The 24,523-nt window shown below is 47.5% G+C and overlaps 7 protein-coding genes across 7 annotated transcripts; 2 read left to right on the top strand and 5 right to left on the bottom strand.

The window, feature by feature from the left end:
- Positions 1-135: 135 nt before the first annotated feature.
- Positions 136-735, top strand: GLAREA_07391 (uncharacterized protein; the record flags this gene model as incomplete). The annotated part of the gene is made up of 3 exons (XM_008082079.1): positions 136-378; positions 426-551; positions 637-735. 3 exons carry the CDS (start codon positions 136-138, stop codon positions 733-735), a joined length of 468 nt encoding a protein of 155 aa, XP_008080270.1.
- Positions 736-1,292: 557 nt separating this feature from the next.
- On the bottom strand, positions 1,293-4,817 carry GLAREA_07390 (uncharacterized protein; the record flags this gene model as incomplete). Its single annotated transcript, XM_008082078.1, has 1 exon — positions 1,293-4,817. The coding sequence occupies one exon, from the start codon at positions 4,815-4,817 to the stop codon at positions 1,293-1,295; it is 3,525 nt and encodes a 1,174-aa protein (XP_008080269.1).
- A 1,298-nt stretch (positions 4,818-6,115) lies between these two features.
- GLAREA_07389 (uncharacterized protein) lies at positions 6,116-7,450 on the top strand (the record flags this gene model as incomplete). Its single annotated transcript, XM_008082077.1, has 1 exon — positions 6,116-7,450. The coding sequence occupies one exon, from the start codon at positions 6,116-6,118 to the stop codon at positions 7,448-7,450; it is 1,335 nt and encodes a 444-aa protein (XP_008080268.1).
- Positions 7,451-7,624: 174 nt separating this feature from the next.
- On the bottom strand, positions 7,625-7,945 carry GLAREA_07388 (uncharacterized protein; the record flags this gene model as incomplete). The annotated part of the gene is made up of 1 exon (XM_008082076.1): positions 7,625-7,945. One exon carries the CDS (start codon positions 7,943-7,945, stop codon positions 7,625-7,627), a length of 321 nt encoding a protein of 106 aa, XP_008080267.1.
- Positions 7,946-16,318: 8,373 nt separating this feature from the next.
- On the bottom strand, positions 16,319-16,486 carry GLAREA_07387 (uncharacterized protein; the record flags this gene model as incomplete). Its single annotated transcript, XM_008082075.1, has 1 exon — positions 16,319-16,486. The coding sequence occupies one exon, from the start codon at positions 16,484-16,486 to the stop codon at positions 16,319-16,321; it is 168 nt and encodes a 55-aa protein (XP_008080266.1).
- A 3,577-nt stretch (positions 16,487-20,063) lies between these two features.
- Positions 20,064-20,409, bottom strand: GLAREA_07386 (uncharacterized protein; the record flags this gene model as incomplete). The annotated part of the gene is made up of 2 exons (XM_008082074.1): positions 20,064-20,274; positions 20,330-20,409. 2 exons carry the CDS (start codon positions 20,407-20,409, stop codon positions 20,064-20,066), a joined length of 291 nt encoding a protein of 96 aa, XP_008080265.1.
- Positions 20,410-23,091: 2,682 nt separating this feature from the next.
- GLAREA_07385 (GroES-like protein) lies at positions 23,092-24,117 on the bottom strand (the record flags this gene model as incomplete). Its single annotated transcript, XM_008082073.1, has 1 exon — positions 23,092-24,117. The coding sequence occupies one exon, from the start codon at positions 24,115-24,117 to the stop codon at positions 23,092-23,094; it is 1,026 nt and encodes a 341-aa protein (XP_008080264.1).
- Positions 24,118-24,523: the final 406 nt, after the last annotated feature.

Genomic DNA, 24,523 nt, shown 5'->3' with positions numbered 1-24,523 from the left:
ATGATCTGTTCCGAGGGACGCTACTCATGATCGAAATTTTAGGAATGCCGATACGTCCCGCGCGTTCGCGATATGCCCAGATGGCTTTCTTATCCGAGACAGCACTACCTTCCATGCCCCACGCCATGGAATATCATGGGTTTTTGTGCAGCATGCGATTTAAAAGTCGAAAATGATCTCCCACTGTCGCTTTCCGAATTCTGCGACTGCGACCAGTACAGAAGATGGATATGTTTCCCTTGTAAGGTCAAAGAAAATTGTGTTGAAGCAAAATACATCGAAACACGAACAAAGGAGGTCTCAAGGGCAGCTAGCCAGGAGGCTCTTGCTGAAATATATGAAGGTCTATGGCAGAGGGCAGCTTACGATGTCACAGGGGTAAGAATGCTACTCACATCATTTCCTACAATACTGACACGCTGTAGTATTGGTGTCCATGCGGCGAAAGAGTTCCTCAAGACGGCAATATCAGATGTATGTGGTGCAAGCGTCGACACAACCTGAATACCTGGAAGAACGGAGACCGAGATGCCATACCCTTTTTTGACGATGTAAGCGGTATCCAATTGCACCTTTGTCCTACATCGATAGCCCGTCGTCCAATCTTAACATTCATAAACTAATCAAAATATCAAGGATCCGTGCTATCCACAGATGATATTTGACCCGGCCGGAGGACTCTGGGACGAAAATATGACATACGCACCCTTAGCCTACGATGGTCCTATTTATTGAACACTTGGCGACTACTCCTGTTAGGTGCACACGAAGCCGAAAGTTTGATGTTGAAGTGTCATTCTTCTTGCCTCGATATATTAGAGCGAGGAATGATGTAAACCGAGACTTTTACTCACGTTTCCACTTTGATATGTGAAGATAAGTTGTGGCTTTTGACTAAACTTTTGAATTTTTAAAGTGTTTAATAAGCTAAAACATATAAATAAATATAGAAGAGTTTTATATAGGATAAATAGAAAGGCGTTTATAAGGGTTTTCTCGGTACTGATTTTAGGATATTCTTAGTAAAGCTATTACAGAGGGTTACAGAATTTTACTATACTATAGAACATATTTTATAATCCTTAAATCTCTATTGATTATTAGAGTCTAGGTAATAGGTAATAAAGGCTTATAGCTCCTTTTCAAACGTCATCGTTTCTGGAACGCTAATTAAAACTTCTACACCTTTCCAAAAAATAATGCCTACTCGAAGCCTTCCTGAGCATGTGGTATAATAGCTACAAAGTAATCGCTCATGCTTTTGAACATAACGCTAATTAGACGAGAATAAATTATATCCTCCCGCCCTGTACCACTTCCCGACCGAGGACTTCCACCTCGCCGCTCTCAGCGGTCCTGCGTCTTTCCAAGATCCATCGCTGGCCAGCTATAGGATCTTCTTCTTTGAGATAGCTGATACTCTCAGCACTAGCTGAATGTTTGTGTCGCCCGAAAGATAATGGTTCGTTTTCCTTATCGTCGCTCTCATACTCGGGGTCTTTTCGCGCATTGTTGAAACCGGCAGTATTCATTGTCAAGGTTGGACTGCCTGGTACCGAATCGTTCGGGTTTAGTTGATCATTGCCACTTGTAGCCTCGCTGATGGCACTTATCGCGCTATTCTTCCGACGATGGCCTTGACTAGCATATGCCGTTGAGCTAGATGAGCCTGCTTGCGTCCACGGAGGGTGGGAAGCGGGATTGATATCATCTGGTCCGCCCGCACTTTTAGGGCTACCAGTGCTACTATGAAGACTGGCTTGACTCCCACCCCAAGCTCCTCTTCTCAGCTTTAGCAACGCATTCAAACTCATATCACCACCCTCGTAATCCTGAGCGCTCATCATTCCTGCAAGCTGCGCCAAACCTGGGCTGCTGACCGGTCCCGAACCATGTAATGAAGGGGACATTAGTAGCGACATGAAAGAGTTGCGATTAGAATATTCGCTCCGCTCTGTGATGGGCGTCAAGTTCGGCTCACGAACCACGATTCTGCCACTCTGCGCGCGGTTCAGGCCATCGCCACCTCGAGGTCCAAAATAACCTCCATTGACATATTCTCCTTCAGATGCGGCGGGTGCTGAATAGAAACCGAATTCCTGTCCGTAAAACCCATCAGCATCATATGCTAGCGCTTCCGCGTTGGCCGCGGCAATAATGTCATCATCCTCGAGAGCATCATCGTAATCGAAATCATCCTCTAGCTCATAATTTGGTGAAAAGGGTTCATAGTGCGAGGTCTGGTTAGAATCTGTCATAAGTCCAGGCTGGGTGTCTTCTAAATCAGATTGTACAGGATGACTCGGAGTGCTCTCACGTCGAAACTTGCCATTTGCCACAGCCTTAAAAGCAGCTGCCGCCAGAGCCGATTGGTATGCCTCCAGACTGTCTTGTGTCAATCCTTGAGAAGGTTCTTCTTCTGCTAACTGAGCAGGTAAGCGTCGGATGGTCCCTTGGGGTGCAGAAACATTATTTTGCAATGAGTAGCACGGGTACAGGGCTTTAGCTATGCTGTTATCGTCTTCCTGGGGTTGTCTGCCCAAATGTGAAGTCGTCCGGCTGGGTGACACTGTGGGAGGTGAATATAAAGTAGTTTCTGGTGAAAATGGTTTCAAAGGTCTCCCGTATTGGTCGGTGTCCAATTTGTCGAAAACAGATTCATCGAATTCTGGAATCTCTTCGTCATTACCTAGTCCAGTAATGATCCCATCATCAAAGTAAAGGTCGTCATCGCCATCTTTATAAAAGGGGGAAGACGGCGAAATGTCATTAGCAGAATACCTTTCGTCTAGTATGTCTTCAATTACTGGATGTCGAGGAGCTTCGGTCGCAATACCTTCTAAGCCAAGCCCTTGAGGCTCGAGAATTTTTGATGGTGGATGTTGCTCGACGACTCCCGAGGAAGTCGATATAGCTGAAATAGGGGTCGGAGCGGACGGGACATATGGCGAGTTCCTGGTCATTGCGAACCCGATAACTTCGCCATTTCCGTCTCGTGGCGTGTCTGGCATGCCAGGCGATGACGGACTAAGAGGTGTATGCCATGATTGCTGAAAAGTAAACCCACCGAGGTTTTCCACCGTGTCGGTCGGGGTTTCTTTTGAATCGTCCTCCCCGACAATTGGTACCTCTTCTTCCACCGGGTAATCTCCAATACCATCATCTCCTACAAGCGGAACTTCTTCTTCGGCAGGAAAATCTTCCTTCTCCTCATCCACTCCTACGAGTGGGACTTCTTCCTCGGCAGGAAAGTCTTCTGCATCATCCTCATCGTCGTAGTCGGCATTCACCCCAGGAATCCTCTCTTCTAACCCATCATCGTCATCCATGCCGTCGTAATCGTACTCATCATCGAACCCTCCATAATTGTCATCGTCGTTCCCCCTTTCATTCTGCTTCTCCAAGGCTCTTTGCCGATGTCTGTCTTCCAACAACCTTTCCTGCTCAGCAGCACCTATCATGTCGAAACTAAAACGTGAAGAAGTGCTCTTCATATGCTTTGGAATGGCAGCATCTTTAATCGACTTGATAGATACCTCTGAAACTTTTCGTGGTCGACCTTTATATGAAGAAACACTTGATTTCGGCAGTGGCATTGGGGCGTCTATTGATATGCGTTTGTTCTGTGGATATGCTTGTTCGCCCATTTTGGGTGGAACAGGAGGCGGACGATCAGGTGCAGGTATTGAATTCGTGTTGGCTACAACAGAAGTTCGGTCTGTCGTAGAGTCAACACCACTTTGAGTCGCTGCATTTACATCAACAGGTCTCTGAATCCCCTTTGCGTATGGAGGTCTTGGTAATGGCAGGTCTGTGATATCATCTGCTTTTCTCACATGTGGTCCGGCGGCTGGATATTGCTCTTCTTCAAAATTCTCGGTAAAGACTGGCGTATGGTTTCCTCCACTCCACCTCGCACTTGAACTCTCGTCAGCCCCATTTGAATCCGGCATAGGACTGCGCTGATATGATCTGGTATTCCCCGAATGCTCTTCGGGTCTGGATTCGCCATATGACATATTTCTACGAGGTCTTGGGGCACTGAAATCATGGACCACTGTTCCCCGTATTCGGAAGTCAAGGCTTTCGGGTTGTTTACTCTTGTTGGATATAAGGGCTTCGGGAGCCAATGGTGGTATTGCATGCGAGGTTCGCCTGCGCGCTAGAAGCGACATAGGATTGAGTAAATTGAGTCTCGCTTTTCCTGACCTTGAAGGAGTTGGCTCGAAAGTCGAAACATTACTCGGTGAAGGTGACGGCAGCCTTGCCCCAGTGGGCCGTCTCCCAGTAGGCATCCCATTATTTTGGAACCCCGACGACATCATGGTGTTGTGACTCTGCTCCTGTCTTCCTTGCTGATATCCGCCATCGCCATGGAAAGATGGTGGGGGCTTATTCTGTTGCGAACTCATGTAATTAGCGGTAGCAGGTCTCCCCGATGGCTCAGGTTGCTGATAAGTGCCAGGTGCGATTCTCTGACTATTATTGTATGCGTGAACGTCTCGCGATGATGAATTCGGCCTTGAGCTCTCCCAAACGTGTGTCCTGAACTCCTTCTCCATTGTCTTTTGTCTTGAAGTATCCAGTGCTACGGAAACAGTTTCTCTCCCCCCAGAAGCGATTCTGGTCATATTACTCGACGTGTACGGAAGCGGTGGTGCGACGCCGACAGGCTCTGGGGAGATTGATTCTTGCCATCGTTGGGGATGCCCGTGGTCCGTTGGGTGAATCGGTGGTTCGAACGACTGTGAATGTTCGGCGGGCGACGATGGAGTGGATGGCGTACGCCTGGTGTGGGGTCGGAGATACGAAAACATAATTTGAAACCGAGAGATCGAGATCGTAGAAGGAGCGTGTTTGTTATCGTAGGAGAGTCGTGCTCATGCGTCGTCAATCATTGAGTCCAATTGCTCGTATTCATCGCGATTGGCGTATGCCTCTCAAACTGTTCCCAATTGACACAACAATCTCTGGCAGACAACAATGCTCTCAGTCAATCCCATCTACACCTCCTCGCCCGGTTGGTATCGCTCAAAGGGAGAAGGGAAGCAACTGCATATGATGGTGCGGATTCAAAGAGTGTCTAGAACACGGGTGACGTCGGGCCTCGTAATTATTGGATAAGCTCGATTTGTGGGTGAGACTCCTGCAGGTCGTACGGACGATACGAGATTTTAATCTTCGCAAGGCTGCAACAATAATACAATGGGTTGAAACAAAGGTCGGTATGTGAGGAAGTTGCGGTAGGTTGTTTGAGAGATACGACTTGACTATACCACTATTTTGCTACATGCAGGCCAGCCACGGGGTCGTGATCGGCCAGTCGAGATTTCCTGTCAGAGTCCCGAAGCTGCAAGTTGGAGTTGCAGGGCCGGGCCATCCTGTGTGGGGGTTCGTCCAGTAACGTGAGCGATAAGAACCCACTTTCAGCTTCAGACGAAAGAAGGCTTGGAACCTCAGATCAATGTAAATTTCCTTCCATGAATACTCCGTACACCTTCCGACGTATACAATGACAGGCTTTTCAAATCAAAACCAAGCTGGTCACTACAGAAGAAAGGTTCAAGTGACATAAACAGTGATGAAGAGTCGGCACGTCGGAAGAACGATTGCAAATGATACGAGTGCGGTAATGACTGAAACTGCAGACTTCCCGCTTAATTACCAAAATATCAGTTAGACATGATTTACCTACGTTACGGAATGAAGTCACCCACAAATGTGATGAAGTGAAGGAAAAGCAAGAGGGTGTGGCTCGACGCGCTAAGCGCGCCTTGATAGGGGCCCACTGTTAGCCGCCGCTTGCCGCCCTCATACAAGCGCCGCGTTAACCTTCCTGGTGCCAATCTCGACCGTGCACTGGCTGGCACCACACCGCATATCATCACAAACATTTCCAGTTTCCACACCCATCCCATCTCCTTATCTGTCACGACAATTATCTCTTCGCGAAAGATTCGGCCTCACGAGCGATTCCTCTCTACCGCCACGCCACAAGCGCACGAGCGCATTATCGCAAATCTGGTAGTCTATCTGTCGAAGCCTAACAATGGCACAGGCTCCCTGAATCCGTTCTCTGCTTGAGCGCGAAGCTCGAGCCTGATGTATTATCACGATGAAGAAGGCTAGAGCGGTTCATTTACTCTTCCGTATATTTTACGCTTCATTCTTCACCGTATTGAACATCGCCCTATTCGCATTGCTTCTTATCACACCCGGTGATGCCATTCGACAAGCACTCAGCAACAAGCAACTCTACAACGTTTTTGTGGTCGCAGGATGTTATCTTCTCACTGTTGTACTCGCTATTTTAATATACGCCTCGAGGCTCTATACGAATCGAACTGTTCTGGCAGCAATACCCAAGACATGGATACCAATAGAGAAGGGAGAGGTCAACAAGAAGGTTCGGAAGATGATCGTCGCTAGTCTCAACAGGAATGCTGTGATTGCTTGGGACGCCCGGCCTCGTGTGGAACCACAGCCGACGGCAGTGGTATCTGATCCGGAGAAGCGAGATCCTGTCGCTAGATCCTCCGATCTCGAAGGGTACGGGACCAAGAAGTCGGGTTTGCTACACAAACGAACGAAGGATACTGAAAAGGAGGACCATACCGTTGTAATACCACCCGCACAACCCGTGTGGGGGGAGATCTCGCATAAAGGATGGGCATCTCCTACATCATCCGATTTGCCTAACCTACAGTTCACGACAGTAATACTCGAGCTTCCCCATCTCATCGAGGCCAAGGCCGTATCTTTGGCTCCAGCGGACCCCAAATCTTCCGCGGAACGAGTAACGCCTAATTTTGAAGCTGTTCAAATTCTGCAAAGACCGGCTTCTATGGGATTACGAGATTATATCAGTCATCTTATAAGTATCAACGTAATCAGTACGCCTTCCGTCGCCGCAGAATTCATCGACAAGTATGAATATGCGAGATTTGGCACCAAAGCGCTAGAAGAGGAACGATTTCGAGACTTGATGAAGCAATTTGCTGAAATACTACGCGGTATGGTGGCTCTCAGTCCGGCTATTTTGTTAGAATTTGATGAGGAACCGGAAAGCGATATTGACGATGATGCTACCTCCAGTCCAACTCCCGTGACACCTCGCAGCCGATCCATCGCATCTTCCTACAGGGCCATCAGCCGGAGCGGAAGCGAAGGCACCATCCACACGGCACCATCTCGACAACTCCAAACCAACAGAACCACGCCCACCAAGAGCTTCGGCTTCACTACCGCACCCGCCACACCACGCAGTAAGAAGCGTGCTATCTCAAGGACACCGAGTGCGAACAGCTTCGCCCAAAGTCGGAGACCATACACAAATAGCAGTGCCTCCAACGACAGTCTCAGGTCCACGAGCCAGGGAAGTGTAATTAAACTCAGCATGACGAATGAGGAGGGTCGTCTTCCTTATACCCTGAACATACCTACTTCATAATTCATAATCGATCCGTTAGGTCATGTATAATTTTTCGGAACCATAGCGATGGAGTTTGGGAGTGGTGGATTATTGGTTGGAATTGGAATAGGAATAGATACTGGGAATAAATCCTAAGGGATAGAGTAATGCTGAATGATAATGTTTTAATCATCCCCCTTTTCTTCATGTTCCTTATTTTTTTCTGTTCACTTGGAAGTCTAACATAACATGGATCTGGATGTTACTCAAGGTGCGTTGATGTAGAATTACTTGACCATTGCCGGTCTTGGACGCAGTTGCTGACATTGCCGTACTAGCAGGTCTTGCCACGTTCAACTTCCAGTTACCCCCATCAGCTCTTTCCACACCAGAAGTCCGAATCCGACATTTTCCGCCGCCTTTTCGTTCGTTGGATCGTGCCATAACGCGATCTCGCAACCATCCTGGAGCCCATGCCGCGATTTCTCCCAACTGGTTTCGGCGCACTCGCTTTTGCAGCGCATTCCTCTCCATTCTTGAAACCATCACCCTCGACCCCCTTTTAACGCCCGTTGATATCATTCTACCCTCCCTCCTCTACGTATTCCGCCTATCTATCCACCCACATTTCTCCGCAATTCGGCCAGGGAACACGCAATCAAATTTCCTGGGCAAGTGCTCTACAGCGGTTCAAAGTACCTGACGTTTTTCCACCCCAAGATCGTAGCTCAACGGTTTAGCGCTTGAAAATTCAGGCTGATTCGCTGAGCCGGGTGGCGTCGGCGTGAGATTTGAGTGTTACTGCGAGAATGTACGCGGCGGGTGCGAGTGGTGCTTGGCACTGCTTTCTGGGGTGTTAAGCATTTGACGTCCCGTTTTCGTGGTCGTATTGAAATGATCGCTCAGCAGCTTTTTTCTTCGCTTCCGCTTCTCCCGTCAAGCGCGTTCTTCCTCGTTTGCGGTTTTCTGCCTCAAGCGAGGGCACGACTCGGTTTCTTTGGTGATCCGTGTTACCGTCGCACGACATGTGGCTGCCACGCGAGTGGCTACCGCAGCTGAAAGTGGAGGTATCTCCGATGTGAGATCGTTGATGTCGGGTTTGGGTCGTGGAATTCTGGTAGTAAACCGTTAAAACAGAAGTTCTTGGTCTTGTCCTCATCACGGGGACTTACCCCTGAACTAGTTCATTCTCGCTTATTCAATCCCCACTTTTTTCAAGGCAAAGTGTTGTATTCACGACTTCTGGTTGTGTTTTCACTTCTGACCGCTTTCCATGATGCGGTCGAAGGTGTCGAGGTAGTTCTTCATGGCTGTGGTGCGTGAGCTGGTGTTTGGGTTGTAGAGGGGGTGGGAGGTGACTGGGTTGCTGAGGTAGGATGAGAGTCGGGATTGGGAGAGGGAGGGTTGGGTTGAGTAGGTGGAGAGAGAGGTGGAGATTGTAGTGGGAGGTTTGAGTTGGGCGGGGCTGGACGGGGAGGGGATTAGCTTTGTGCTGTGATGGGGTTGGAGGGGGTGGAAGCAGTGCGGTGAAGGACGGTGAAGGAGGGTGAATGATGATGGATGAGTGAAGAGAACGAGGTAGGGGGAGGTGTTTCGATCGAGAGGAGACATGGACAGTGGTAATGAAGGGCAGAAGAGGAGAGTGTTACGCTCTTTGCAGAGAGTGAAGGAATCCGTTGTATGAGCGAGCTAGTACATGATCCAACAGTAGTCGGATATAGAACCCATGACACACACACGACTAAGTAACTAACAAAAACAAAACACACTCCTCTTACCTCAACCCATTCCCATCCGTAGCACCAGTCGAAGATTGATTAGAAGACATAGTCGACGACACGGTTTTGTTGTTGTTAAGCGAGGAGCGGTATCCGGTGTACCGTAATGCTTCGGTGAGAGAATTTGGAAGAAGGCTGAGGCGTTTGAATGATCTGGAGAGGAACGATAGAGGTCTGGATGGTGGTTTGAAAACATTTTTGTATAGGGGATTGGGTTCGTCTTATATCAGTTGGCGAGCGTTGAGTTGTTTCTTTGGGGGGAGAAGGGGGCAACAGACGGTGGACGATGGAGGACGGGGTGTTATTTACGCGATAGGGTGTGGAGTGCTGTCAACGCGATATGTGGAGAAGGGTGGGCATTTCTTTCTTTTCGCTCTGTCTCCCACTCTGGCTCCACCCGTGGTGCAGATGCGCGGCGCCAGCATACAGGTGTGGTTCAGAGGCACTGTATGGAGTCGCGGGAGGCATCACCCCTCGCCTGCGCCTCTTCTTTCCCATGACACCCACCGACATTCGGCTAGCGTAAATCCTCCCGTTCCACCCTCACGCGATTCTGGGTACCGTATATCAAAACACGCCCCCCTGAGTTATTCACGGATGACGAAGACCGAAGTCACTGCATGAGATTAATCAGATCCAAACCTGATAAAGAGACATGGTTAAACATCACGCTGGTTTCGCTTCGTGTAAGGTGGAGCGCAGGGTAGTACCGTCCAAAAACTCAGAAACCGAAAAACAACGAAATAAAAGACATCTTTATAGCTAGAGAGATAGCTCCAGAGGTTTATTCTCCTAGACTAGAGTAGATTAAAGCGCTAAAAAGAGCCCTTCCTAATATATATAGTTAGTAAAATAATATCCTAAGGCTATAGAGAAAGGCTAGAAATTATATTTTTATTAAGACTTTTAATCGAGGTTATTTCTCAAGATTTCGAGATTCGAGCCTTAAGAAAGTGGCCGAAATCGCTTAAGCGACAAAAGTCTAAGGCCGAAATACTTTTACCCCGCGAAAACGAATTTTAGAAGAAAAAGTTATTTTAACCGACTTCTAAAGCCCTCGACGTCGTAGAATAATTGTTTTAATAGCTTAAGAAAGCCCTCAACCTAGGCTTTAATTTTATACTAATACTAATAGGCTTAAATGTGCTATTTAGGCGTATAATAGTTAAATACTCCTTTTTCGTTTTCTTCGTTTTCGCGAAGTTAAGTTTTTGGACGGTGCGACCCTGCGCTCCACCTTATTCGTGTCCATCTCGGGCCTGCATGCGATTCAAATTCAAAAAGTCCGTAAGACAGACGAGATAGGAGACTCGGCATAAAGAAGATGAGGCTGTGAGATCGATCGGTCTTAGGTCGTGATATTTTTTAGCCACGAAACTCTGAACTGAGATACGTGATGTGGCTTATGTGCGAATGAGAGCGAGTCACATCCATCACCGGAGAGGCTCTTTGGAAAATGTGAAGCACAACATATTCCAGAGACAACGTGTGGAGAGCTTGTGTAGATTAGGAAGACATAAAACGCAGCCAGGATCGAGGTCATCAACGCCATGATCAACGCAAGCGTGCGCCAAAGCATTGCCTTTCATGCAACAGCGATGCACTCGGCTATTGTATTTTTCAGATATTGTACTGTTCCGAAGCTCTACTGCTGCTGCTGCGTGTGGAAGTCAAGGTGGCAGAGGCAGAACACACCTGCAGACTGCCATGAGCAGGGCCTGATGACTTGTGACGGGGCGAGAACCTAGAATTCTGGAGTCGGCTATTTAGGTATTGGCACAGTGCGGGAGTCGGATCAACTTCCCAATCTGCTCATCATCCCCGTTGGTAATCGATGGCGTCGCTGGCCTGCCTTGGGGTGATCATTGTGACAAGACCACGCAGTCCCAGCTCGACGCGAACGGGGCAGGGGGCAGAGTGCAAAGGGCGCCGGCAGAAAAAAGCTGATAATTTCCCTGCTCATCGCAAATGTATGATGCTGACCGTCCAACTGGCAGTTTACATACCTTTGCAGGCTTGCAGCTCGTTCGACAACGCAACAGGGGCCAGGGCCGGTGGATCTCCAGGGCTCCAGGGCTGTCGGAGACGTGGTTGCAAAAGTCGCTGCAGCAGCCTGAACATCACATCTGTTTGTCGAGTATGGGCTTGTTGAGCGGTTGAGCGAGCATGGTCTGCCGTGAGCATCCGTTCGGCCCACATCCATGGAAAAGGGGCCAAACGGAACATGATGGTGTGCGCAGCATGAACCGTGGAATTGCAAGCCTTATTTGCTATTTCCCCGAATGTTATTCGGGGGAACAATGCCATCTGCAATCATCTCGTCTCGACAGCAATCTTGGGAAGCTTTGCTTCCGTAAAGAGGCACATACCGAAAGGCACGAGGCTACTAGTAACCCACCAAAGAAATTTAACAAGACTGAGAATTCGTCCTCAATTATGGGGTGCTTCTTTTTGGATTTCTAAGGATATTTGACATATCAGGGATGTTTCCTTATCTTCATCAAGCTGTAGCAGTGAATCGACTTGCCCTCTCCGTAAGGCTTCTGAGCTCCAACCTCGCAAAAGCAAAACCAAACAACGCTGGCTGGCTGCTGACGATTTGGGGGACCGGATTTGAGAGTTCGAGCCAGGATCATGATGCTACAGCTTGGCGTTCATCTGATGGAACTTTCTGGGAGCGGTCATGACAAGCTCCAGTAGTCCTGGTCTGTGTTTGCTCGTCGGCGGCACAGCTCCAATGCTTCCATTTGGACTTCCAGAAGGCTTCTGTCAAAAAAGCTGCAACAGGGGCATCCCAGTAGACTTTCTGAAACGAGCCAATTTGGGACAAGATGATCGCCCAGTCATCGGTATCAATCACAGTCTGCTAACCCGAATTGAATGAAAAGGAGATTAACTGCCCATGACATGGGCCAGCACAGACAGGTATTCCCGTTCTCGAACGTTGGTTGTGGCTGGCTTTGTGAATCTGCCGGACGTTTGAGCTTCTTCAAAGTGTGAAAGGCACACCAAAGGAAGTCACATCCTTGCATGTGATATTTTATTGGATAAATTGAATAGATCAAGATGGCTTGTAGCTACTAGGTACAAGGATACTATTTACAAACTCATTTCAGATGATCAGAAGGTAACAATAGCGTAAGTCGTATCGTTCGTACTAATCCAAAAGTAAGTGGCATACTAAGACTATCGTCTACTGGTGGTACAATAGTGATGAGCGTGCTTGCGAGAAAAGAGGTGCCGGTGAACAGGATAGAATCCAACAAAGTACAGCTAAGTATCGACAGATACCTGTTGACAGCTACGATTTAGCCACATACCCGAGAACGTGCGCTCACTACAAAACCCGCCAAAATGTAGTGCCACACTCCCGTTGGTCTCCAACGCTCGCTGTCCAAACATACGGCGGCCAATCAGCTCCCAATCGCACCGTGGCTGAGCAACAAACAGTTGACCCAGGGTAATTATTACCCAACCTAGATCTGATCTGATTTTGTATTTGGTTCATGGAAGATCCTTGAATCTGGTATCGATAATGGAGGCAGCGGCTGCGGCACCGCTGACCCTGCGAGGCCGTGGACATGGGACTCGGAGCTTCAGTAAGGATCAGTGAGTACCCTGTTCGAGGACTACGTATGCCTGCCGGTTCATCGCGGACGACCTGTCTCGCCTATCTTCCACTCAAATTGCCGGACACAAGAGCTGAACCTTGACCTGGCTCGAGTAGCTTCACGATCGTGAGTCCATAGTCAATTCATCCTATGAGCAACTCCAGAGCTGAACTAAGTCTGGGCCTAGTCCTGAATTGAACCTACGGAATGCTTCAATACCATGACCGAACCGTCCGGGGGGCGTCCGGGAACCAATCCAGGAATTGCGCCAGCCAAAAGCGACTGCGTTTGCCCATTATGCTTTCCCAATGGCACGTCAATGAATCTAGAAGCAACAATTTGGCGAGTAAATGTGTCGCAATTTAGAAATCAACACATCGACGTGGGACTAGGATCTCAAGACTCATCTCTTTCCGCTGGTTTAGTATAAATATAAATCAGGACTCGCTGTGATTCGCGCGTTAGATGTTCTCTAGCATAGGATACCTATAACACAGTCCATATATCCTACAACAGAGCGCACTTACCGATATCTTGCTCCCGGAAATCTGAGCGACCGGTCGAATAATGTTTATTGCTCCCCTATGAGCAAATCGGGCGGAACCCACGGGAAATTACAGGCCTTGCATCTCAATAGAACCAACCTTAGTGATCTTACGCCCACTCCAATAAGGTTACCACGAGCCACAGAACGAATCGGCAACGATGACCCGGCCAAGCTTGCATGCTGTAACAGTCACTCAGCAAGCACTGGGTGTGGCTGAGCATTGAATTGGTGGCACCTTGAATCGGTCTTTGTAAGAGCCTTTCCGGTGGACCACGCTGTCCTGCCGACAAAAGAGATGTCACTGGGTATCTCGTCAGACATTTCATGTTGTTTACGGCGATGACAATTGCGAATTGATGACAACAATTCTTTTCCGCTATGGGCTTTTGGTCGAAAATTTGAAGATCTTGCGGTGGTTCTCGTATATTCATCCAACTACATTGTAAAACAATCTTCGGAACAAAACAATAATGTAGGTTGTCAATCTGGTACTTCACAAACGAGGATGATGGTCGACGATAAATCTGAGGAGACTAAAATTCCGGGAATTATGGATCAAAAGAAAACTAACAGCGAACTAATTTAGTGGACCCACTATCTAATCTCAACGTCAACTACATTAACGACTACAACGATTCACTCCAACACGAAACATGCCAGATGCAACGAAATGCACATAAATATCAAGTTAAAGCTTCTTCAGCTCGTATACCGGAGATCTCTCCAGCGTTCTTGGTGCGGCACTCGGACTCGAATCCGTCTGTGCCCGAACCTCTCGGTTCCTGCCTGCCTGATGTGACCCCGGGCTCACACACATCCCGCTGAGTTTTTGGCCCTACTCTTGGAGTCTCCAGTACTCTTGCGCAAACTCTTTTGAGTAGTATTAGCATACCGCTATGTGTTTCATGGAGGGTTACTCATACCTGATTTGCTTACCTCCTTCGCCAGTGTCTTCCACATATAATATGTTGCAAGTCGGATTTCAAGAATATATAACATCACTTATTTCCTTTCATGCTAGCATCGAAAGAATCCAGTATCTCCTTCGTGCTTTTGATATGTGCTCTTACGCTTTTTCTTCCGTTGGATTTGCCGAAGTGTTCGTTGTAAGCGGTGTTTGCAGGAGTGGAATTGTCCAGGTAGCGAGCAATGCGGTCGTTGGCGTATTGTGCTTGGCATTCAGAAGTACCACGAGTATGAACTTCCTCCGAGCTACAAAGCGCTGGTGTCAGGCAAGAAGTCTCTTTGCTTACACAAGTCCACACATGAGGTAGACTCAAGGTCATGTAAGTAAAGAGTTCTTACCTCGAACTGAAATCAACATTTGAGCCGTCAGTGGCATGGTTTGATAATTGAGACGAGGACATCCTTTACAGGCCAGATCAATACTGTGCGTAGGCTGGAGGCAGCTAAGTACAAAAAAAATATTAAATCGCAAGGCCCTGTTGTAAAGGACGAATGTGTTGGAATGATGATTTCTGATGTATTTTAGGATTCTACAGTCTGCTTCCACACTCCGAGGGTAGTGTGCCTTTTATATAGGACATTGCTTCCCCGTGCTAACACTCCATGAGAGGACGTTCGCTGCTTTCTGGGAGCGTGTGTATACGTTGACCGCTGTTCAGGGTTTGAAGGTCCCATCATTGTCGGAATTTGAGTTTGAAAACGCCATTTACACTCTTGGTGGCTTCTTCGGCCCATTGTTGCATGGATTTGACCACTTTCCACAATCCCTGTAGCTCCCCTGCTCCCGCCAACGTACGCAAAGGAGCCGACGACATTGGATCGCCCAACGCGAAGCACGAATTGACGACGTACGACTTACCTCACGTAGATATTTGAAAGTATGTGTGCATTCCAAGCCGCTGGGGCTGCCAAAACCCCATCCTAGCCTGGTTCTGACATGAAATTGCCGAGGTGCCTCATGTCGTGCACCCAGTCTATCCTGCTGGGAAATACATCCAGACCGATGATGCAGTACGGAGGACCTTTGTAGCACGCTACAGACTTAGGGAAGGGGAGAGTAACTACAATGTCTCTTTCACTTGTAAGCGAACGAGTGGGATTCCTTCTACTTATGACGAGGAAGCATAATGTTTTGATTTCCGGTGAAGAACTGAAGATGCCTCCATGTTTTTGCGCTTGCCTATTTGATCAAATACACGAACATGATCGATTAGGCATGGAGCCGAGAAAACATCCTCTCCAGCATATTACGCATAACATTTCTACCGCTGCTTAAAGTGCTGACGGTTTTTGATGGCCACGCCGCGATACATGGTGGCTTACTCCATACGGAGAGAATGGCGATTGTCGGACGACTAAGTGGGAGTATCATGACGGCGCCTATCATGTCTCGCCGGATTCAGGGGTCACAATCATCTTTGGAAGGGGGCCAGGCGCTCGGCCGTGGGAGAGAACGGATGTGGCCTGCCAATTAATGGTAGGAAGAGGAAAAGATATAAATCTTGCATGTACCAAGCACGACAAGGGAAGCTGAAAATAGAGTACCTGGCCAAACGTGCGAAGACGCCTGGTAAGGCGAGCGGGCGGGCAGCTCCAGGGATCATTATCATCTTTGGCCCTTGGGACGGATCCAGGGGCAGATCCCGGTCATCCCCACCCATCACTGGCTGGGCAGCGGGTTCAATGGAGTCATTTTTAAACCGCCAACCATCGCCAAGTCCTCCGACCACGAATTGTTCAATGGCGTATCCAATGTCCCATCTGGCGGAGGCGCTTGGCTATGTGACCTCAACTAGACAAAACAAAAGACAAGTGTACCTCAGACACCTCTATAGCGGTCATGTAAACAGATTATTTTCTCCCGTATTGAAAACCCAACACCGTCCATGTCTATGTTTTCCAGTATGAGGATGAGGATTGTAATCTGGATCAAGATTATAGGAATTCCGCCCCAAAAGCAGAGCTCGAGAAGTGCTCGACAAACATTATTATGCGAAAAAGAGATTCAGGTACGGCATGCGTCGATCAAAAATTCTGTCGGCTCTTCACAATACACCCCGGTGAGGTTTGGCAAGAACTGGCACACGTTGACATGGATGACGCCAGCACATGCAGGCGAGGATGCGGCCCTCTCACGGCTTCCGGGGTACTCCACCACATTTGGATACGACATTCTTGGTAAGTCGGTGGCAGAGTCAGCGAGACACTATAATCGATATCAGAAACATGCATGTAAAGTCGCTCATCAACTTTGAAGTGATAGGAGGACATCAGTGAAAGGGCGCGACACGCCATCAAAGAGGGTTCACTACTCGCGGCCATCGCTGCCATCACGCCTCCACATATCTTGAGCCTGGAGCTGTAGAGCTTGTGATAGGTTCGTTGATTAAGAGTACTCGTTGTTACTGTAGATCCACGGTTCACGGCTATCGCGGCGGGAGTTGCGTGCAAGACAAGGGAGTCCACACTTTAGAGACGAAGAAGACTACCTACATAGGAAATTAAGGGATCTGGTTGTTTTGGACCAGCAGAGAGAGTCCAGGATATGATAATGTTGTCAGAGCTGTTGGGTCCTACAGTTCGTTTAACAGAATGAGCTGAAAATCACCCAAGAAGACTGACAAGACCGTGGGTGAGCTGCGGCGAGGAAACCTTTGCATTTAACTCACCTTCGAAACAGTCCAGGTCTGACCGTGTCGTGGTCAAATGGAAAGAGTTAAGTCAGGTACCTGTCTACAAACAGCTGTATGTGTCGAAGTAAGCCATCTCAGCACATGGTATACCGGATTAAATGAGCAAAACAGTTTTGGAAATGCATGATGGAGCTTGAAACGATTGTCATCTCAAAGACCACAGTATGCGCAAATACTGCCTAGTAAAGCGAGGTAAGCAAGCAGCCTAGGCGTAGTGAACTCGGGCTGGGCGTACAATATGTTCTATGGGACCAACGGCTCGTCGAGCACTTTGATCACATTGTATGTACAGTTCCTACTCCATTCGACAAGGTGTGGCCAGGACCTTATCTTATACGAAGTACCCCAGGTCCGAAATGTGGGAGGGTATACTTAATGGTTTCACGGTGCCATTGCGTACAGAATATCAGGTACTGTAGACGACGCAATTACAACGTGCGATGCGGGGATGCGATCTGTGTAGATCTGCTGCGAGGACACGTTGTGAGCAAGTGCAAGGCCCTGAATCCACAGGCCTCTTGTGTTCAGTGCAGTCGAGACCGGATCTGCGAAAGGCGCGGCAGCCAACTTATCATCGTGTTGTGGGACAATCGATTACGATAAAAGCGACGCTCCCGCTATTGTGCCTGCGAGCAATATCGTGTCGCTAACCTTACAGAAGTTGTCCAAGAGCACCAGCATTTTGAGACAAGATCTTTGCGATTCCCATTGTATATCGTAAAACTCAAACCCTGTCATAGAGTTCGCTTTTCTATCATTACTCCTCTATGCCTCTGTGGCGCAGCGCAATAATTAATTTGAGTTCCGTCTTACCTGATCATAAGTGTTTGAGTCCACTCCGAGTGTGGCCCTCTGTTGCAGAAGGGGGACTTCTCGAAACGCCCACTTCTCCGAAGCAAGTAGCAGGCCGCCTGCGCTGGAGCTGCACTCAACTTGTGATGGGGGCAACAAAGAAGCGGTCCGATGAAGCTCGTGAGATGAAGGAGAGGGACGATTTGCTGGCGGCTTTCGACACGAGGTATTCTAGGGAGCCACCAGCTTGTGGCGTTGTGGCACTAGGGATACGGGTGCTTCTTGAACGGTCTTTCTCGGCTGGATGCCCGTTAGACCTGTGGTATGAGTGGTCAGGCAGCATGATTTTACACCTCTATCAATCAGCAGTTTTGATCTACGCCGACTTGCTATCTACTTTGACCTGTGTGCGGAAGAGCGTAATCTGCGCGCAGGTTGTTGTTTTGGTCCAGGCTGGCTTACAAGGGAGGGTATCATGGTGAACTCTCTCAGCCTTATCCGAGTCCGTGTGTTTTTCATCCTAACGATTGTGTTCTGAGAACGTCGTAAGAGGCAGTTCGTATTGGTCAGACTATGTACCGTCGGGGAAAGTGTGCAGAGATTTGGACAATCAAGCGATCCTGCTGCATACTGTACATTCCACAAACATGGCGCTCGCGCGGTCCCGTGGTACTCGTTGATTTACAATGAGTCGTCGTTTAGAAGTTCCTTCGGGAATTTCCCATTGTCGACAAGATTGATCTACGATAGCCCTACGGACGACAATGCGCATGAAATCCGCCATGCCCGCTGTGTCGCTTGGTATTCCACCCTTCAGTACTAAAGTAGCTGAAGAGATTCAGAGACTGGGAACTGGTTGAGCCGAGTGGGATGTGAGCAGCAGGGAGAGGAATTGTGGAGGAGCAATAGAGGCCGTTGAACGTTCACGACGAAAAGCTTTTCGCTCCTTTGATCCCCCGATGTGGCTGCTGTTTGGGTGATACTCCATACCTCTGGTCCGCCTTTAGTATGCAAATCCCAGAGATTCAACGTAGTCCGGAGAACGCGCGGTAGGTCGTAAATACCACCGCTGGAATCGAAGCAATACCCAGTACATGCACCAAGAAGTCTTTGATGCCCTTGTAAAGAGGTTAAATCATTAAACGAAATGTATATTGCTGGCAGCGAGAGCCAGAGCCACGCCCCAGATGAGCGCTGGACAGAGCCTCACGTCGAATGATCACATCCCTCATATTCCTTCGAGGTGCAGCATGCACGTCTGTCTTCATGGAAAAGAGAGCAGCGGCCCCTGTCGTTTGGCGCCACAATGTGTCTCTGGGGATGACGGGAACCGCAGAAGTAACGCTATTCATTTGCGTCTGCGCACAAACTTGCGAGGTTGTCGCCCAGCGTTGTTTCCAACAAGTACTCCGTTCCGTACAGCAAAGAACCTGCGTACGCCGTCGCACCCCCACGTCGTTGGGACGAAGCTAATCCTGTACCTGCCCAAGGCCAGGGTTTCTGAAGCAGTCGGAGCCCAAGGGGCTTCCACACGGTTGGTGAGATAGTGGTCTAGCGCACAGTAGTGTGCCACATTGATTTGCACCTGGCACCAAAGAGCTCAGGCGGCATCGAGTCGTCGCATGTTCTCCTGAATGTTGTCCACTGTGTGCGTGTTCCCAAAACCGCTAGTAAATAGTTGTAAACGAGAAAGACTCTCTTCTATACGGAAGATTAGAAGCTTTGATTCTATTGACAACATGATTGTAATAAATATCTTGTGGAGTTAACTTTAAGGCTATGAAGAAACATAGCGGAGAAGAATTAAAATCGTTTCGATATGAGAAGTTGACAAGCAAGAAACGAAACGAGAAGTGGCCCAGCCAACACACGTGACCTAAGAGAGCCTTTAAGAACCTAATTTAGTGCCCCACAACCTCAATCTCAACGTCCTCCAGGTCTGCCCTCAATCTGAATTTGCTACTAGAATGTCAACCGACAACTTCTCATAGTAGCGAAGACACCCTGTTTTGCCTTTTTCCGATTTTCTTTCTCTTTGTTCTATTCTCGTATGTCCTTCTCGGCTGTCTATGCGACCTTGGACGATCACGCCTCCCCACGAATCAATGATTGGTTTTGCTACTCCATACTGCACATAGCTCCTTAGACAGTATTAGCTTGGAATTTTTGGATCAACGTTTCTTTACTCTTACCACTATTGTATTTGCTTCTTCGCTTATGTCTTCTGACTTTATATTGCCAGCCGAGGCTCCACGGTTTTTATAATTATTTCTTTCCCTTGAGAGCAGCATCGAGACAATCCAATGTTTTCTTCATAGTGGTGGTATGTGCTTTTGTAGCTTGTGCGCTGGGCTTCCCAAAGTGCTTATTATAAACCGTGTTTGTTGGTGTACATTCGTTGAGATAGCGAGCGATACGATCGTTCGTATACTTTAGTTGATGCTCGGCACTAACGCGAGATGAATAATCTTCCGACCTGGGATACAACAACATCAGCTGCGAACTTTGTTTACTCTCTTCTCCATGCATACAGATGAAAACTTTCATGAGGATATTGAAAATAAACATTCTTACGTCCTGCTATAGTCATGCCCGGAGCCGTTGGTGGCATTGGTTGTTGATGGAGGCGAAGACATCGTTCTAAGATCGAAATCGAATGGTATCTAAAACAACGAGTGCACAAAGTGACGGGTTAAAAGTCAACTGGCGCTGACGGCAGATATAACTAAACGACGTGTTTTCGATCAAAACCTGGGATTCTGATGTGCCTCGTTATTTTTGAGGGCGACGAATCTTTTATAGAAGATTAGATTCTTCCGCCAATTTGGCATTCTGGAAGAGGGTAAATATTTTCTGCACAGCGGTTCGGGTCTTTGAGACATTGAATATTGCCGATTTTGACTTCAATACCCCTAAGAAATTCAACAAGACGCAAACGCTCCATCATCAGCCCTGTTGGCTCCCTGCTTCGAAGGGAACCTCGCCGCACACCGACCACGCATCGCACCAACATCCGAGCTCTTGGTGGATGTTCTCCATGCAAGAAATGCATATTACGATGCCACAACCACGAGGCGTTTTCCGCTCTTGCACTAACCCCACGATCAGCCCCTGTATCGAACGTTCGACCGGATCATCACCACATTCAACTCTTTGGCAACCCATGGCTGAACCAACCAAGCCGCTGTGTGGCACGGAAATAGTTCTAACGCACGCCGTGACATTCGGTTAAGCTTATTATTATCTTCTATTATCTTCGTTCATTCCAACAACGACCACAGCGGTGGTCCACTTGGCGTGCAGGAAAACGCTGGTTCAAGCTCTCCTCGGCACTCACCAACCATCCACGTCTTGCTGACCTTTTTATGTAGGGTGCCGTCGCCGCCGCGCACACCCTCGACGCTGCACCATGCTTCATATTCCAGTAGTTCTAATGCACGACCTGTTCCTGAGTTGCTGGGGTGCTGCCTTTATGAGTAAGTTTTCAGCGCTCCTTGGTCCAGTACTCATCTGCAACCGACCTAAGCGTGTGAAAAATAGCGTTGCTCCTTCACGTTCGCCTGGTGCAGAGCTTTTAGAATGTGCGAACATCAATCGTTGAGCTGTCCGGCAACACGCCAGGTGGCGCACTACTTTCAGACTCTACCATATTACCTGCACTATTCTTGTCTTTCTGCGTCCAACATCGAAACCTTCGATTTAACAATCCAGTAAATCTCGTTTGAAAAACTTGATTCCCTTCAAGCTTTTTGGTTCCAGCCGCTTGCAATTATATGCTTCTTGATTATGTTCAATATTTAAGACACCAAGAGTGTCCGAGTTGAAGTTGAGTAGATACCCACTATTTCAAATAAAGATTCGAACAATCAACAGAAGAATAGGGTACACCGATTACCAACTCCATGTATCTACCTTTTTGCAATTACGGCATTCCTAAGATGCGGATCATCTTGGACAATGATAGATGTTCACCTACAGTCTTAAGGAAAATATTTAGGTCATCTGGTAGGGTCTGACTGTTCTATCAACGATATTCTTCCTGCAATGCTGCTACTATAAGGACTAAAGTAGCAGTTCTTGGGGTGAGCGAAAGAGATACTGTTTTTGATACTATCAGTTCTAACCTTTGATGGTATTTACTGGCTATCTGAACTTAAACAACATGAATTTCTTACGAGCTACTTGGGTGACTCGAAATTGTCATAGTAATGAGAAAGTTACATCCTCGCTGCAAGTGATGAAGTTACTTAAGTGTATTGACTTCAATTTCACAGAGACGTCTGATCGAGGACAGGTGCTCAAAGTAAAGACATGAAATACTGAGCTCTCGCTTAGCGGCGCATTCTACATAATTTAGCAACTTGATGTCATGGCAGGAACATCAACTCCAGAATTGTGCAAAGTCACTAGACGTTTAGAGAAGATATTGTCTCATCAATTACTTGCACCAAAATAGCACAAAGTCAAAATCTGGAAAGAAGAGAGTGCCATGCTTCCCCAATGGATGAACCTTTTTCAATCAATCCAAGGTTTAAATGGTGAAAACTTCTGAGTTGAGTTTCAGAACCGCCGTCAAAAATCAGAATAGTAGTCTGAAATAATATGTTCAAGATAACCTTTGAAGCCCACTGGACGAATTCCAAGGTCAATTGTACCATGGCACAGTGTGGGCTCACTGACCCGAAAATAATACAATTTCTTATCATAATGTCATTGCGAATGGAAGTTAAGTTGAAGAGATATAGGAGAGATTTTCGATGAAAATATCGCAGACTAATGGAGTCGTATAATCTGAAAGTTTCCCCACAATCAGAGCTGCTGAGCAATCAATCTCGGCCGAAATTCAAGCTTCCTTCCAAATTAGTCTTTAGTCTGCAGACTAGTCGCAAAAAATGCAAGTTTGATGTTCATTAAACGTTCCTGGAAGTCGAAAGGACGGAGTTAGAGTTCTTATCCGCGATGTACGAGTTCAATGTTGTTTTATGCCGGTGGTTACTTCAATGCTGGGTGACCCGCTACTCGCTTGTTTCGCTCAAAATTTTAGACAGGAGATTGGATTTACGATTGAAGTTCCTTTTTTTACAAATACCGCATACGTATATTGCTTCGGGTATATGAATAAGCCACTCTAGCGAACAGGAATTGTTCATTTGAAATGAAACTTTTTGAAAAGATGATGAAAGTGAAGATCGTATGAGTAAATAATCAGGTCGACCATTAGGTGGTCATACCTATTGAAAAATAAACATATGTTAGTCTTAAAGTGAGGGGTTATGTACAACCATCAACAGTATTATTCTACTTCAAGCTCGATGACGACCTTCTTAGCGCTGACACCCTTTTTGTTCTCCAGGCAGCCCTTCTCAACACTTTCTAACCCTTTTCCAACGACGAAGGGTTTTGGAAGACACTTGAGTATGCCTTGCTCAAGCGCAGGAGTCATAAATTTCCCACGAAGAAGATCAACATAATCATTGATTCCCTCAACATAAGCTGTCTTTGATCCCGCAGGAAGATTGCTGGGCCCACCAAGCACAGTAGCCAAATTACCAGAACCCAGCCTCTCCAGAATCGGCACAACAATCTTATAGCTCTCTTCTTGGGAAATGGTATCAAAAATACCAACAAAGTCGGTTGGTTTCCCCGATTTCACGGCTTGAACAACTTCGTCTACCACCGTGGGATCGTTGTAGTCAAAAACCTCATGAGCTCCACACGAGCGGCAGAAGTCGAAATTCTTCCTAGAGGCAATTGCAACAACATAGGCACCTGCAGCCACAGCCAGTTGAATAGCAAGCGCACCGACAGAGGAGCTGCCTCCGTAGATGATGAGCTTTTTGTCGCTAGGGTTTGCTGAGATACTCGGGAATTCGAGTCCAAGGTAGCCTTTATCATGGTCTTTGAAGAGTCCTGTTGCCGCCGTATCAAAAGCAAGAGGAAGGACGCAGGCATCGTTGAAAGACATTGAATCTGGGATCTTAGCCACTTTTGGCGCTTCGAAGGCAACGTAATGCTGAAAGGTACCGTGCTTAGGTTTCTGAGAAATCATGCTGATGCCATGACCAATAACGCGGTCACCTTTCTTGAAGTTGTGCACTTCGCTGCCAACGTCAATGACCACGCCAGCGGCGTCGCTTCCGAGAATGGTCGGCCAGTGTTTGATGAGCCAGCCATAATCGCGGACTTTCCAGTCAATAGGGTTGATTGCGATGGCACAATTCTTGATGAGCACCTCGTTGGCGTCGATGTTGGGCATTTCTGCTGATCCGACGCGAAAGGTTTGGCCAGTGCCATCGAGCCATGCTGCTTGGTTGGTCATTATTCTGCGATTGAATTATATGGAAGAATCTTGAGGTCGAATTGAAGAAGAAGATGGGCACTTGCCGAGTTTATATTGATATTTGAAAGTGCCAATCTCGTCGAGAGCTCCGCTTAAGAAGATTATCAAGGCTTCTGCCATGACTAATTATTAACACGATTTACTTTCATCGTAATTAATTCCTGTAACTTGAGTCGTAAGTTACATTATTATGCCCGAATCATGATTAATGTCGATCAATTAGCTTGGGTTTTGGACATAGCTCGTTTAGCGATATGGCAGAGCAATACCCCTTTCGGATACGCTTACATCAAACACTACAGAAGTAGTCACCAATAGATACTGTAAACTGTCAATTATGTACTTTATGCTAGATGCAAACCAAAGAATCAGGCAAAGGCTAGAA

This window comes from Glarea lozoyensis, assembly GCF_000409485.1.
Source record: "Glarea lozoyensis ATCC 20868 chromosome Unknown GLAREA16, whole genome shotgun sequence".
NCBI lineage: Eukaryota > Fungi > Ascomycota > Leotiomycetes > Helotiales > Helotiaceae > Glarea > Glarea lozoyensis.
Note: the sequence above shows the minus strand (reverse complement) of the source record. Positions and strands in the feature narration are given on the sequence as shown.